The 16,814-nt window shown below is 33.6% G+C and overlaps 2 protein-coding genes across 5 annotated transcripts; both read left to right on the top strand.

Moving 5' to 3' along the window:
- Positions 1-205: 205 nt before the first annotated feature.
- Positions 206-3,541, top strand: LOC130935130 (uncharacterized). Its single transcript, XM_057864709.1, has 4 exons — positions 206-756; positions 831-1,004; positions 1,554-1,944; positions 2,447-3,541. The coding sequence occupies exons 1-4, from the start codon at positions 427-429 to the stop codon at positions 3,295-3,297; spliced, it is 1,746 nt and encodes a 581-aa protein (XP_057720692.1). The 5' UTR covers positions 206-426; the 3' UTR covers positions 3,298-3,541.
- A 326-nt stretch (positions 3,542-3,867) lies between these two features.
- Positions 3,868-8,923, top strand: LOC130935131 (calcium-dependent mitochondrial ATP-magnesium/phosphate carrier protein 3-like). Of its 4 annotated transcripts, none has more exons than XM_057864711.1 (5): positions 3,873-4,983; positions 6,645-6,904; positions 7,270-8,072; positions 8,162-8,252; positions 8,364-8,923. In XM_057864711.1, exons 2-5 carry the CDS (start codon positions 6,783-6,785, stop codon positions 8,539-8,541), a joined length of 1,194 nt encoding a protein of 397 aa, XP_057720694.1. In that variant the 5' UTR covers positions 3,873-4,983; positions 6,645-6,782; the 3' UTR covers positions 8,542-8,923. The 4 variants fall into 4 exon arrangements, with proteins under 4 accessions (XP_057720693.1, XP_057720694.1, XP_057720695.1 ...); XM_057864713.1 differs by having other exon boundaries at positions 3,876-4,983; positions 7,292-8,072; XM_057864710.1 differs by lacking the exon at positions 6,645-6,904 and having other exon boundaries at positions 3,868-4,983; positions 7,284-8,072.
- Positions 8,924-16,814: the final 7,891 nt, after the last annotated feature.

The following is a 16,814-nucleotide window of genomic DNA, read 5'->3' as shown; positions in this document are numbered from 1 at the left end:
TTTTTCATTGATGTTCATCAAAATTAATTTTTTTAATCAGAATTGGAACTTTCAATACTTTGAAGGCATCTGATTCAAGTTTTTTTAAATTCTCTCTGCGCTTATTTTATCAAGGCACAACGAAGAAATTGGTTTTCTCCTCCTTCTCTTTCGCTCTCTCCCTTCTCAGTTAAGTAATAAAAGCAATTGGTTTTCAAACGTCACATTTCCATGTCGAATAAACCGTACCCTCACCACTCACATCATCACTACAGTGAAAAGAAAACACTAACCCTTCAGCTTTGGCCTTTGGCTTTTGCAGAAGGTAATCAATCTCTCAGACTCTGTAACAGTTAACACTCTAACCCCTGCTATCTCTCACCCCACTGTGATTTTACTACATCACCCGCTCTTTCCCTTTAATAAATTCAGTCAAGAAGAAGAAGAATGTGTGAAGCAGAAACTAAAATGGCCATGCCTCTTTCTAACACACCATCAAAACCCACAACCCAACCTCAATTTGTTCCATACACTCCTGAAAACCCATCTCGACCCACCCAAGAACAGGGCTCAAGAACACGAGATTACTCAACGTGCTTCAATTGTGGCAAGAAAGGTCACTGGTACAGACAATGTCCTCTTGCTCTTCACAGTAACGGTTCCTCCCCGATCCCCGATAACATATATTGCCGCTGTGGGTACGGATTCTGCTTGGTGAAGACTTCAAAGTCTACTAAGAACTTCGGAAAGAAGTTCTATGTTTGCCCAATCAAAGAGGTATGCTTCCAACCCCTTCAAATTTGTTCCTTTTCTTTGTGATTTAACTAAGCTTTGTTGTTTTTGGAGTGTAGGGGAAACAGTGTAAAGGGTTTATTGGATTCTGTAATGAACCACCTAGGGATGAAGAATACTTTGATCCTCCGCCGTATAAGTACCCTGTTTGTGAGTGCGGTGCAGGGGTTTGTGCAAAAGAGAGGGACCCCAATGCTGATAGAAAGTTCCGTTTTCTTTGTCCTGTTCAACCGGTATGCATGCATGATCTTCTGTTGCTTCATTTTTGGTTTGGAGTTATTTCTTAATAGCTTTGCCCTTGATTTGTGACATTTGTGATGATGACCTCTTTTTTACCTCTTTTAGAAAACATGAAGACTTAAATGCTGTTTTGTAGTTTGTAATATTCATTTTGGTACTTATAAATGCATGATGTTCACATATTCTAGGCATATACAACACTATTACAGTTTGCAATATTCATTTTGTTCTCGAGAAAAATTTGGAAGTGGGAAGGATAGGGTGGTAGAGGCATGTTATGATCTGTGGCATACAAGAAAGGTAGCTCATATTTTATTTATCTATATCGTTTTCATGATGAGGGATTTGAAAGTGATGCTTGCTCTACTTTTGATTTTGTTGGCTGTATCTTCCTTCTCCTTGTATTGTTTTTCTAACCATCTTAATGAAGTTCTTTTATCAAAAAATAATAACAAAAAAAATCTTGGACATGGATTTCCCTAGAATATTGTTTCTTTATAACCATAATTTTATTTATTGTGATATCTGATTGTTTCAAACAGGGACATGGAAACTGTGGATTCATTGTGACAGAGGATGAACTGCGTGGTAAGCAGCGAATTAGGGGCTTGAGTGGGAGTGGTGAATTACTTGTCGATTATCCGGAAAGCATGACAGCGATGGACATTTCTGAGGCTCCCTCCTTGAACGCCATACCTGAGGTTCCACTGGGTGACGATACATCTCCAAAGGCAACCCCTCCAAGACAAGTTGGTTTAAACGAATTTGAGGTTATTGATGATGATCTTGATGCGGAAGATGTGAACTGGGATGACTTTGACAAGGAAGCGGAGTCATTCCGGTCAAGATTTGCAACAGGGCTAACTTGCCGACAAAATCTTTTCGGCAACAACAGTTTCAATGATGCTATTGGTGATAATGCACCACCAACAGGTGAAAGGCACATTCACATTTTTAGGAATAATCTTGCTGCTGCTTTTCTCAGACCAAGGGGATCACGTGATTTGTTTATCTTACTTGATTCTTTACAAACTCCAAATCCATGCAATCAAAGTCATAGTGATTGTAGAATAGTAATTGGAAAGACTTGAGACTTGCTCTTATGCCTTTCTTTTTCTTCAACAAAATTAAATGTCACCTCAAGCTACAAGTAATCAACACCATTTGTCTTGATCACAAAGATTAACTTTCGCTGTAGTAGATGAGCACCTCTTAAAAATTTTCATTAGGGATGTCGTGTGAACTTCTCGAGTCTTGATCTAATTTAAATGAAGGGTGTTTTTCAATGGGTTGGTTAGGACAGCTGAATTTTTTTACATTCCCCACAGAGCCTGGAATTCAAAATTCCCCTAAACTCTGCTCTTTATTTGTTGCATGATCCAAAATTCCTGTTATTGTCTAAATTTTATTTGTTGATTGTGTCTCTTCTTTGAAGGCACTTTCACATCCTATGATGAGATCTCTGATTCTGAACACCCAACTGCCGGCGATAGTCCTCCTGAATGCAATCAGTCTACCGTCACTAGCCTTAATGAAGACGCACAACTTTCTTCAAGAGGTAGCGATACTACGGTTTTGGGTCAGATTTCCGGAGATGATGTTATGCAAACTGAGGTTCCTGGAGGTGTTAGTGCTATGCTAACAGTGACACAAGGCACCAAACGGAAGCTAATGTCGGAGGCCGAAAGAAGAAAGAAAATGGTGTCATATATGCTTCGTGAGTTTCTTACAGAAATCGAGGACCTGGATATTCATGATCATGACTCTATTAGAGTAGCGGTGGATGGCTGTTTTAAGATATTGCAGGAGCTTGTTCTTACTGCTGACTATAAGCTCTTTTCTGACCATGTTTGGGACTATATCAATAATGTTTCAGCCATAGCAGAAATCGACAAGTCCATGGAGAATCGCCTCACTCTGGGCGAATCCAATCGAATTATCGAAGAGGAGAAAACGAAGCTGGCACAGATCCAGGAAGAAACTGTCGAGACCGAGGCCATGTTCATAGCATGTAACTTGAAAGGGGAAATGCTTCGTGAAGAAGTCTTGCGTATGAAGGCCGAGCTCCACGAGAAGCAGAACCAACTGAAATCTTGTGAACTGGAGAGCGCGACGATCGAGTCTCGTCTTGGTGACTTAAAGAGAAGAAGGCTGGAAGCTGACACAAAATTGATGGGCAGAGTTGAGGAAGCTGAATCCGCAAGGAGACTCAATGAGGAGAGACAACTGAAGCAAATGGCAGCTATGGCAGCTCTGGAGAAGCTCAAGCATCAATTACAAAACTGAATATTCCTCACTTTTTACATTCTTATGAAGCGTATGTATTGTGCTCGAGTTATTAAGACTCCTATTAGTTAGTTTTTGTTTTCTTATCTCCCTCTACGTATATGAAGCGTGTGTATTGTGCTCAAGTTATTAACTCCTATGTCCTATCGATGTAACGGAACTGGTGGTTGTTGGTTACGTTACTCCCACGTTTAACATGATGTCTAATTGTCTATATTATATATTATTATACCGTTTTTAATTATTTTATTTTTCAAACAATTATTAGGTTTTTGTGCATAAGGTTGCCAGAGTAGAAGCACGCCAACCACGCGTTCTCTTGGACAATAATGACTACTTTTTGGTCATATTTTAAATTTTCAATTATGTTCTTATGAATTTTTCTTCTCCAAATAACTGAATTCAATAATTCATTCATGGTAAGCGGTTTAAATAAGAAACAAAAAAGTGACTGCGGTTTGCTATACACTTAACACTAGGAAAAGTGGAAAATTGCATAATAAATAGCTTCCAAAAATAAAATCTCACAGCTCAGTCTCACACGTCACAAACACTAATTAAAATAAAATAAAATTAAAAAGAAAATTCCAAACTCCAAACTTCTCTGCGTCTCACACTGTTGGATTCACTACGATCACGTTCTTATATTATTTTAAAATTTTATTTGCATTTTTTTATGTTATTAAATATTCTTTTAACTATACGCCAGAATCAAAATCCTCTTTTCTGCGATGACGACTGGCACGTTGTTCAACACATCCGGAATCGCCGGAGACGCATCTTGCCATCACCGCCGGTAATAATCACTCCCTCCCTCCACGGCGGCGCCACCCTTCCCATCGAATCATAAAGCCCTCAGAACGGAAAAAAAAGAGAAGAAAAGTATTCAAGTCTGTTCAATTCTTTCCACCTCCCGTCGTTTACGCAATCATCGTTCCCACTCGTCGTTTTCCGCGTTTCGTTGAATTCCCCAATTCCCACTCCCCTCTTTTTTTTTAAGGGGGAAAAAAAACCGATTTCCCCAATTCGCAGAAAGCAGAAGAATATGCTGCTCCCCAACCCGTCTTCCTCTTTTATTCGATCCCTAACGCTACTATTTTAATCATCGCCAATTCAATAATGGCCAAGTTGCTCCTTTAACACACTACACTACACTCACATTGGGGGAATCGAATTCCGTTAGCGTAACTAACAATTTTTTGTCTTCCAATTTTCTGGTTATGGTAACTTCTCTTGCATCGATGGGGTTGAAGCCGAAGAAGAAGAGCGAGGGCGAGGAGGCGGCAGCAGCACCACCACCACCACCGCGAGCGTCGAAGCGGAGCAGTAGCAACCCTCCAGTGACGATGGATCACGTGCTGCTGGCGTCACAGGAGACGAAGGAGGCACGTGAGAGTCGTATTCGCGAGATGTTCGGGTTCTTCGACAAGGAGAATTGCGGTTACCTGGAATACGCACACATCGAGGCAGGGCTTTCGGCGCTTCAGATTCCTTCGGAGTACAAGTACGCCAGGGACCTTCTGAACGCTTGTGACAAGAACAAGGATGGGAGGGTGGACTACGATGAGTTCAAGAAGTACATGGATGAGAAGGAACTTGAGCTCTACCGCATTTTTCAAGCTATCGATGTCGAGCACAATGGATCCATTCTCCCTGAGGAGCTCTGGGAGGCACTTGTTAGAGCAGGCATGTTATTCTTCTCTTTTGCTTCGTATTTTTGTATCCTTTCTCATATATATGATCTTACTTGGATTTAACATTGATGTTAACTTCAACGATATTTGAAGTGTTTACACTTTAGATTATATTGACAGTAACATTCTCTTAGCGTAAATGCTAGTGCATATATAATTATTAAAAACTACGTGTACAGCCACTAAATCAGCCATTTGTACACCATGAAATACAAAATACACATTGAAAATTAGTTAAACAACACATGTATTTATATACAAATACACCGTAGTTGATTTGGTGATTGATTTTTTGTGTGAACATAGTATATTTGAATTACTAATTATTGAATAGGGATATTGGTGAGCAAAAAGATATTAAAATATTCTTTGTAGAATGATTATTCAATATAAATTAATGAATAGGGATAAAGGGGAAAAAAAGATATTAAGATATTCTTAAACTACTCAAGTGACTTAGATTTAGACAAAATTTGAAAATGAAGTGACTTATATTGATGGACGGAGGGAGTAGTTATGAACTTACAATTGGTTTTATAAGGCTGCGTTTGGAAGAGAGTCTGAGACTGGGAGACAGAGACTAAATTAAATCTCTGTATTGTGTTTGGTATAAAATGTACAAGACTAAGTTACGTCCCAATATCATGTTTAGTTTAAGATAAATATGGAGATTGAGGGGTAGAGTTAGAATTTGAAAAGTTAAATGAGAGTATTTTGAAAAGAAATATTATTAAAGTTCCAGTTTTCGTCCTAGAAATTCTAGTATCCTGTGTCCCCACTTTTTGGCAGTACTATGAAATTTTAGTTCCAGGGTTGCCAAACACAATACTAACCCAAACACAATACTGTCTTAGTCTCGAAAAACAAACTCAGCCTAAGTGTTAGATGTACAGTGTACTAAATTTTACCAAGCATCGAACTTTTCATCCATTCATGTATAGCAACACCAATAAGACTGTCTGAATCTGGTTAAAACTGCGTCACAGTTTTATGTTATAGAAAGTAAGGTATGGTTTTGTTCATAGTGTATCTGCTGCTTTTAAACTCATTCTCATCTTATAAGGAAATTTTTTTGAGAATCCAAACTACCAATCTCTGTGTTCTTCATTTTTAGTTCTCGGTGAACTCCATGTGAACATTTTAGATGTTCATATAATATCACTCTAATGAAAAAATCTGGAAGAACACGAGAGGAATATGGTCTGTTTTATGGTTAACAAGGATTTCTTGTTTTTTAGTGTTTATGTGGAATTTTGAGATGCAAATTGATTGTCCAATTACTTAGTTGTGTTGAGTGCTTCACTTTTACCGGTTTTGATTATTCCAGGATGAATAGATTGAGAAAGAATTATGCACAACATCTAGGGCAGTAAAATTTAAGTTCACTGGTTAAAATAGTTAATAAAGTTGATACTGGTGTTTGTGTTTCCTGAAGTTCAGTAACCAGGCCCTCGTGAGGCTGCATTGATTGTTTTGTTAACACCACCTAATGATGGTTTTTGGTGCCAAGAGCACAAACATCTCCTTTTTCTTTCTCTCTTCCCCCCCCCCCCCCCCCCTTCTTTCTTTCCCCTTTTTTTTAAAGGAAAAAAAATTGGTGTCCAACTTCTTAACTTTTTTAGTGTTTCAACTTTATTGGTTTGATGATGTCAGGAAGGTTAGTCGAGAAAGAGCGACGTCTAACATCTAATTGGTTGGGCTAGGATGGTTAGATGTGCAAGTTCAATCAACAGAACTCTACACCTGTCTTGGTTTGGAGATATATGTGGCATTCAGAGAAGCCATTATTAAATGTTTAATACTTTGCCGTATTTCTTCAAATTGAAAACAATATGTGTGCTATATTGTTTTTCTGTACAGGCTCCAGCAGCATTGTGGAAAGTTGTAGGGGAAGGGCAAGTGAAAAATATCATGTTAGAGCAATCAAACTTACAGATAGTCTTATTGACTAAGTGGTTTACCTGTTTCTTGGTTCTATTATATTAAACCAGCCCGTGACTAATTACACCAACATACTCTGATGTCAAAATATCAAAGTACCACCTCTGCATGTCATTTGATTGACACATTACAGAGTGTTAGCAATTTTCTTTTTACCTGCCTTCAGTGTTTGATTGGCAAATTGCACCCTATAAGCTGTTTGATTTCTATCTTTATTGCAAATGTTGAAGCTGGCTAGCAGGTCTCTAGTTCATTTGGTTTAGTCTTGTTTATGTGTTTTATTATTTCTTGATTTAGTGATTTTTTGTTGACTGTTTCATTCTATAAGCCACACTAGTCTCTCTATTGTAGGGATCCAGATTGATGATAAGGAGCTCGGTCGTTTTGTTGAGCGTGTAGATAAGGATAACAATGGGGTTATTACATTTGAAGAATGGCGAGATTTTCTGCTGCTTTACCCTCATGAAGCAACTATGGAGAACATTTACCATTATTTGGAGAGGATATGCATGGTTGATATTGGGGAACAAACTGTTATACCTGCAGGCATTAGTAAGCACATTCATGCAAGTAGGTATTTGATTGCAGGAGGAGTAGCTGGTGCTGCATCACGCACAGCAACAGCCCCCCTTGATCGCCTAAAGGTTGTATTGCAAGTCCAGACAACACGAGCCCGTATAATGCCAGCTGTAAAAGATATATGGAAAGAAGGTGGTTTTTTAGGATTTTTTCGAGGCAATGGCTTAAACGTTCTTAAGGTTGCCCCTGAGAGTGCCATTAGATTTTATACCTATGAGATGCTGAAGACTGCCATTGTAAATGCTAGAGGAGAAGAGGTAAAGTCAGATGTTGGAACTATGGGCCGGCTGCTAGCTGGTGGTATAGCAGGCGCTGTTGCTCAAACTGCAATATATCCCATGGATCTTGTTAAAACACGACTACAAACCCATGCTTGTGAAGGTGGAAGGATTCCTAGTCTTGGAACTCTGTCCAGAGATATATGGGTTCAAGAAGGACCACGTGCATTTTATAGGGGACTGGTTCCTTCACTTCTGGGGATTATCCCGTATGCTGGTATAGATCTTGCTGCATATGAGACCTTGAAGGATATGTCCAAGAAGTATATTCTTCATGAAGGAGGTAGAGAAATTAATTAACTAGTTCATTTGTTATGCCCTATTCCTGATGTGCCCTCCAGTTGTTTATTGAAAATCTGCTATTTTCTGCAGAACCTGGTCCTCTTGTGCAATTGGGATGTGGTACTATATCGGGAGCCCTTGGAGCGTCATGTGTTTACCCATTGCAGGTCATCAGAACAAGGTGATCTTTCGCTGTAAACTGTCTTAAATTGTTACTTGAATATTTAGTAATTAAACTAAATCACCTTGGCTCTGTATGGAAATTATATACTGACATAGCTGTTGATTTCAGAATGCAGGCTCAAAGTACTTATAGTGGAATGGGTGATGTATTCAGGAAAACCATGAAACATGAAGGGTTTAGGGGATTCTACAAAGGAATATTCCCTAACCTACTCAAAGTGGTGCCATCGGCAAGTATCACTTACTTGGTCTATGAGTCTATGAAAAAGGGTTTGGATTTGGAGTGAAGAACTCTACTCGTGCATCTGCTTCATTTGAAGATATTACTATTATTGACATGGCTGACTTTTGCAAATGTTGGAATTGTTTTGCAATGAAGACAATGATAATGATGACAAGAATAAAGTATACAATTGATTATTAGGACAATTGTCTAAATTCATTCATATAATAGCATTGTTTCTTCAAAATTCTTGGGAGGACGAAATTGGTTTGTCCTGCATGGTGCTTCATGAAAATAATGTGAAGCTACATATCCATTAGCACATTTTGTTGTATGATAGAGAGAGGCATACGGATCAGAGGATTCGATTTTGTAATTGTAATTTGTAATATTTAGTGGCTCATATTGATATTTTACTCGTATAATTGATTTTATTTCTATTTTTACTTTTCGCCCTTATCAGGCTAGACAGCTTATATTATACTTTTTGGATATGATCTTTGTTTGAACCTTGCGCACGCAGAATGCTTGCGCAACGAACTGTTTTTTTTTACTCTCTGCACCTTCTATGAGTTTTGTCCTTTTGGGACCTCTAAAGTTTGAATTTTATTTTAAAAGATAAAGTGTGATCTCTCACCATTTATTTCACATGTGGAACCAAGAATAAATATAAAAGAGAAAAAGGGTAGAAAAATTACACTTTACTCTTTAAAATGAAATTCAAACTTTAGAGAATCTAAATCCGTCCTTTTGAACTGCTCTTTCATATACATAGTTACACTTGACATTGTTTAGGCCAAAAAACTGTTTTATAATTATTGAATCTGTTTAAGCCGAAGAATTGTTTTATAATGCTCTAAGCAAAATTAAATTATATATTAGTTACAATTTTCTTCACGAGATAATTAATGAAAGGGACTATTAAGTGTGTTTGTGTATATATATTGTAGGATGCTGTTCAAGTATACGTTGTACTTTAATAGAACATTGTTGTTCCCATCATTTTAACCAATAAGATTTATAATAAAATATAACGAAGGATGAGATGAAAGCGAGAATTTTGTCCGTAAAATTATTTGTTTGAAGAGCATAGTAGAGAAGCAACTTGCACTTCCCTTCACCCACATAATGAGAAATAAAGTTACCATCTTGTCCTTTAACCAGTTTGTATTGGAAAGAGCTGAACGTTGTGATGGACTGATGGATTAATATGAGTGGGTCTCTTTTCAACTAACATTTTTGTTACAAAATAATTATTATTTTATTTAGATTTTTAATATAATTGAAATAATATTTAATGAAATATTTTTATTTAATAAAATATTACACACACATATATTATTTAAGCTTTTGTAATATATATACAATTTTTTTACAGTAAATAAATATTTAATTTAGATATTTTTTATATCTTTATATTTTAAAATATTATCTTTATTATAAATTTATTTTATAACATTCATTTTAATATGAACTTTTATATTTATCATAATCTAATAATCTCAATAAATAATATTCACCAAAAGATCAATATTTAAATTTTATTTTTACCGAAACATTTTAGATGCAACCATAAAAATATATATTTTTTGTGTTTGAAAAAGATAATGAATTATAACAAAATATTTTCGTAAAATAATCTTCATATCACTTTTTATATACATGTATAAGGAAATAAATTTTTTATGATAAAATTTCTGTGTTAGTTGCAAAAAAAATTTTACAAAATTTTAATATTATTAAAAGGTTTAACATTTTTATGTCTGCAGGAGTGAATTATTTAATTTAATTCTTTTTTAAAAAATATTAATTATATATATATATTAAAAATTAACTACTATGTATTTGTATAAAAATACATAATATTTTTTATATATTTTTAATTCATATTTTATATTTTAATATGTATTTTATATGAATAATTTAATTCTCTTGTATTTTAAAAATATATTTAATAATATAATAATTAAAAATTCTAATTTTTTAATATATTTAATATATTAAAAATATAAAAGCTATTTTTTATAATTTTTTAATAAAATATTTTTTCATGATACTGTTAAAATATTTCTTTAAGGTATATGTTAATAAAATTAAAATTATATTATCATTAAAAAGTTTGAATAGGAAATTAATATTGTGTAAATATTATAAATGACATAAATATATATGAATGAAAATAGATAAAATAACTGAGTAATAATTTCATACGTACTTAAATTTAGTTTGTGATGTATATTTATTAGATTATTTTTTTGAAAAAAATATTTAGAGTATTCTAATTAAAATAATGCTATTGTGCTCTGGAAAAAAAATAAAGAGTGCAATGCTCTTTAAATGCTATAAACTATAAATCTTAATTTTTGAATTCTAAATTCTAAACTTTTAATCCTAAGTTTTAAACCCGGCCCTAAATTTTAGTAAATTTTAAATTCTCAATTTAAAGTATTAATATAAAATATAATAATAAAAAACTAAAGTTTATTTAATTGACAAAAAATATAACATTTCTTACTTAATAAAAAAATATTTAAGAATTATCTTTAAAATTATAATGTTAGTCTAATTTGATGAAAATTCAATAACAATATATTTTACATTAAAAGTAATATGATTATATATATGAATTTGAGAGAGATATTATCAATTTTTTTAAAAGAGGGACATTATCAATTTAAAATTATCAAAATTAACTCACTATTTATTTATGTACTATTTGTACAAAAATAAAAAGATTAATTATAATATAGTAACTAAAATCTGATCATCACTGTATATAAATCTTGAATTGTAGGTAAAACTATTTTTATATAAATTAAAATTGTGAAAATATATAAAATGACAAAGTACTTTGTTTGAATTATTCTTATTAAGTAGGTTATATTGAAAATTAATTACTAAAGTGTATTTTTTGTGTCTTGATTAGATTCTTATTTATAGAATTTAACGGATAATTATACAATAAAATAAATTATAAAATTTAACATAATTTACACAAGAGCATAATATATAAATTCCGTAAATGTGTTCCATTACAATTTTAAAATAATAATACTTGAATAATATTTATGTATCATAGTATGAATTAATATTTGTAAATAAATATTTTTATTGAAGGGTATTTACAAATTTGATTAATTAATATTATTAATATTATTAATATTATTATTAATATTATTAATATTAATAAACGGTTACTAACCGTTTTGTACCATTTGGTTGAAGGGACACAACCTTTTAAGGATTGTGTATGTTCAAAACATTGTGTCTATTGGCTAAAGGGACACAACTCTTTAAGAGTTGTATATGTTCAAAACATTGTATCTATTGGCAATAGAAATGACACAACCATTTGTATACGTAACTAATCATAATTGCTACATGCAATATCTATAAATAAGTCCTTGTTCACTATTTCAGACATGAAGTACTAAGCGTACAATTTACACTACTATTAAGAGATTTTTTTTGTTCAAGAGAGTTGAGAATTTCTTACTATTGCTAATTAAGAAATTTTTAGGTTTCATTGTATCCTGGGAGAGTATTGTCATCAACCCTATAGCAACTAAGTGTGGGGACAAATATCTCTCTAAAGAAAGCGATTTAATCGTACCTTGAAACCACTACACAAATATAAGATTTTGTCATCTTACCATCTTCATATACCCAACAATTTTAGAGAGATATTTCTTGAAGATGGCACAAGATCAAAACACTACGTTCAAGGTCATGAATCAAGAGTTTGTCAAATTAGATCGCTTTGATGGAACGAACTTCAACCGTTGGAAAGATAAGATGATGTTTCTTCTTTCAGTTCTCAATCTTGCATATGTGATTGACCCAAAGACTACACCAATTGCCGATGCCGCTGAAAATTTCACACCGGAAGAGAAAGAAAAGATTGTTCAATTGAAAAAGAAACGTGATGAAGATACTTTTGCATGTCGAGGTCATATTCTCAATATCCGACCGACTCTATGATCTCTACATGTCAATTCAATCACCATTAGAGATTTGGAAATCTCTGGAAGAAAAGTACAATACCGAACGACAAGGAACAGATAAGTTTATTATGATGAAATATTTTGAATTTATTATGAATGATACTATGCCTGTCATGGATCAAATTCATGAATTACAAATCCTTGTAAGTAGACTTCGTGATCTACAAGTGGTGATCCCTGAATCATTACAAGTTGGAGCAATTATTTCAAAATTGCCTTCATCTTGGAATGGTTATAGGAAGAAACTTTTACATCTTGGTGAGGACTTCACAATTGAGAAATTACTAAGGCATATACGTATAGAGGAGGAAACTCGAAAACGTGATGCTGTGTATCTTTCTCAAAGTTCTAAAGTAAATCATATTGGTGAAAACAACACCAATAAGAAGAAAAGAAAGTTCTCTAAAGATTCAAAGCAAGATAAGAAGAGACAAAGAGAGTGTTATCATTGTCACAAGAAAGGACACTATATCAAAGAATGTAGACTTCTGAAAAGGGAAGCACCAAAGACCAACTTAGTGGAAGAGAATGATCTAATTGCTATGGTTGTAGAAAAAGTACAAAACATGCATATTGGCATGGTTATCGAAGTCAACATAGCAACACAAGGAAAATCACTTGAGTGGTGGTTAGATTCTGGGACTACTGTTCACGTTTGCAATGATCGCAACCAATTCAAAACATATGAAGAAGTGAACAATAGAGAAGTCTTGATGGGCAATGACAACTCAGCCAAAGTTTGTGGTCAAGGAAGTGTGGAATTAAATTTTACATCTGGAAAGAAATTAAGTTTAATAAATGTACTTCATGTTCCAGATTTGAGAAAAAATTTAGTTTCTGTTAGTCTCTTGTGTAAGAAAGGATTCAAAGTTGTAATGGAATCCGATAAAGTGATCTTGCTTAAGAATGATGTATTCATAGGAAAAGGATATTGTACTGAAGGCATGTTTAAACTTAGTATTAATAAAGTGAATGTTTCCTTGTATGTTGTTGATTCTTGTGATTTATGGCATAGTAGATTAGCACACTTAAATTACAAATCAATTGAATATATGCAAAAGAATAACTATATTGATCTTAGTAACAAGGATTTTAATAAGAAATGTGATATTTGCATACAATCTAAAATTACTAAGAAACCTTTTCCTAAGGTTGAAAGAAATACACATTTATTAGAATTGATTCATAGTGATATTTGTGAGCTAAATGGCAATATTACTAGAGGAGGAAAAAGATACTTTATAACCTTCATTGATGATTGTTCTAGATTTACTTATGTGTATTTGCTTAGAAATAAAGATGAAGCTTTTGAAATGTTTAAGAAATATAAAATGGAAGTAGAAAATATGCATGATAAGAAAATAAAAGTTCTTCGTAGTGATCGAGGTGGAGAATATTTTTCTAATGAATTTGATCACTTTTGTGAATTACATGGTATTGTGCATGAATCTTCCGCTCCATATACTCCGCAACAAAATGGTTTGGCGGAAAGAAAGAACCGTACCTTAGTGGATATGGTTAATTCAATGTTACTAAATGCAAAATTGCCTTACAATTTGTGGGGTGAAGCATTATTGACATCATGTCATATCCATAATAGGATACCATCAAGACATAGAAAGGTTTCTCCTTATGAAATTTGGAAAGGAAGGAAACCTAATTTAAATTTTCTTAAAGTGTGGGGGTGTTTAGCCTTTTATCGAGTTCCTGATCAAAAGAGAACCAAATTGGGGCTAAGAGCCATAAAAGGCACTTTTATAGGATATGCTCAAAATTCTAAAGCATATAGAATATTAGACTTAGTGTCTAATGTAATTGTTGAATCAAGAGAAGTAGAATTTATTGAAAATAAATTTATCAATGATTCAACTTCTAATTCAGAGTATCCCCAAAATGATACTAATATTTCACAAGAAATAAATAATCAAAATAATAAACGTCTAAGCGACAAAGAGTTTATTGAACCAAGGAAGAGCTTGAGAGTAAGAAAAGAAAAGGACTTGGGTCCAGATTTTATTTCTTCTCAGGCTATCACCTTTTTGGTAGAAGGAACTAAGAATTTTGTAACAAACAAGATTCCCATCGTTATGAACATAGAGGGTGATCCTCAAACATTCAAAGAGGCTATGGCTTCAAGGGATTCTGCTTTTTGGAAAGAAGCAATAAATGATGAAATGGACTCAATATTATCTAACAATACTTGGGTCTTGGTTGATTTGCCTCCAGGATCAAAGCCTATAGGATGTAAGTGGGTATTTAGAAAAAAGTATAATACTGATGGTTCATTACAAACCTTTAAAGCAAGGTTAGTGGCCAAGGGGTTTAGACAACAAGAAGGTCTAGACTATTTTGATACCTACGCACCTGTGGCAAGAATGACTTCTATTAGGGCTCTTATAGCATTAGTATCCATACATAAGCTTCATATACATCAAATGGATGTTAAAACGGCTTTTCTAAATGGAGACCTTAATAAAGAAATTTATATGGAGCAACCGGAAGGCTATGTGCTACCCGGAAATGAAAAGAAAGTTTGCAAATTAATTAAGTCTTTGTATGGGCTAAAACAAGCGCCTAAACAATGGCATGAGAAGTTTGATTCAGTGGTGTTATCAAATGGCTTCTCACATAATAGTGCGGATAAATGTATTTACTCAAAATTTACTAAAGATTATGGAGTAATCATTTGTTTATATGTTGATGATATGTTAATCATCGGAACAAATTTAGAAGGAATTCGTATAACGAAGAAGTATCTAACTTCTAAATTCAAGATGAAGGATTTGAATGAAGTTGATACAATATTAGGCATAAAGGTGCATAAGAATGAAGTTGGCTTTACTTTAAGTCAATCTCATTATATTAAAAAGGTATTGGAAAAGTTTGATCATCTCACAATTAAAGAATCCAATACGCCGTATGATCCTAATCTTAAATTAGAAGGAAACATGGGAAGACCTATAGCACAATTAGAATATGCTAGTGCTATAGGAAGTTTAATGTATGCAATGCATTGTACTAGACCTGATATAGCATTTGCTGTGTGCAAACTATCAAGGTTTACAGGAAAGCCTAGCAATCAACATTGGAAAGCTATAACAAGAGTTCTTGGTTATCTCAAGAAAACCATAAACTTGGGATTACATTATAGTGATTATCCCGCAGTTTTAGAAGGTTATTCCAACGCAAGTTGGATTACAAATCTTAGTGATAACAAATCCACTTCAGGATGGATTTTCACCATAGGTGGTGGAGCAATAAGTTGGGCCTCAAAGAAACAAACATGTATTACACATTCTACTATGGAGGCTGAGTTTGTAGCTTTATCAGCCGCAGGTAAAGAAGCGGAATGGTTAAGAAATTTGTTATATGATATAAAGCTGTGGCAACAGCAGACGACAGCCATTTCAATCTTCTGTGATAGTGAATCAACCATGTCTCGAGCATATAATAAGGTTTATAATGGAAAGTCTAGACATATAAGTTTGAGACATGAATTTGTGAGGCAACTAATAGATGATGGTGTAATTACCATCACTTATGTAAGATCTCAAGAAAATTTAGCAGACCCTTTGACTAAAAGTTTGTCAAGGGATAAAATCAAAGAAACTACTGCTAAAATGGGATTAAAACCTATTATTGCTAAATGATGGGAACCCTACCTTATTCTAGTAGACCACTAGTTTCAAGGTTTAATGGGTAATAACAAGTTATTTAGCAATTGGAGCACTAAGGTATAGGATTTAGTGCTATTTACAATAAATTAGGAGGGTGAGTTTAAACTCTTAATGGAATGATAATATTATCTATCAAAAGATTCCACCTATATGAATATAAGAGTGGTGCCGCTCTAATCGAGAATTTTAGAGGTTTTATTCTCGTAAATATTCATGAAACCAGGATGAGCACAAGGCCATATAAGTGCTTAAAATTGTAAACTCTTGAACTTGGAGGGTATAAGTAATGTGTGTGATTTTTGGCACTAGCATATGGAGTATAGGTTTAATCGATTAGACACCTATTACTTCGCTAGAACTTTAAATTTTACGCTAAAGAATGTTTAATCTTAGTGACACATTCTTTATGCATATACTTGTATGACATTTAAATTTTGTAAATAGTGGGGGATTGAAGGGTATTTACAAATTTGATTAATTAATATTATTAATATTATTAATATTAATAAACGGTTACTAACCGTTTTGTACCATTTGGTTGAAGGGACACAACCTTTTAAGGATTGTGTATGTTCAAAACATTGTGTCTATTGGCTAAAGGGACACAACTCTTTAAGAATTGTATATGTTCAAAACATTGTATCTATTGGCAATAG

Source organism: Arachis stenosperma, chromosome 6 (genome assembly GCF_014773155.1).
Source record: "Arachis stenosperma cultivar V10309 chromosome 6, arast.V10309.gnm1.PFL2, whole genome shotgun sequence".
NCBI lineage: Eukaryota > Viridiplantae > Streptophyta > Magnoliopsida > Fabales > Fabaceae > Arachis > Arachis stenosperma.
Note: the sequence above shows the minus strand (reverse complement) of the source record. Positions and strands in the feature narration are given on the sequence as shown.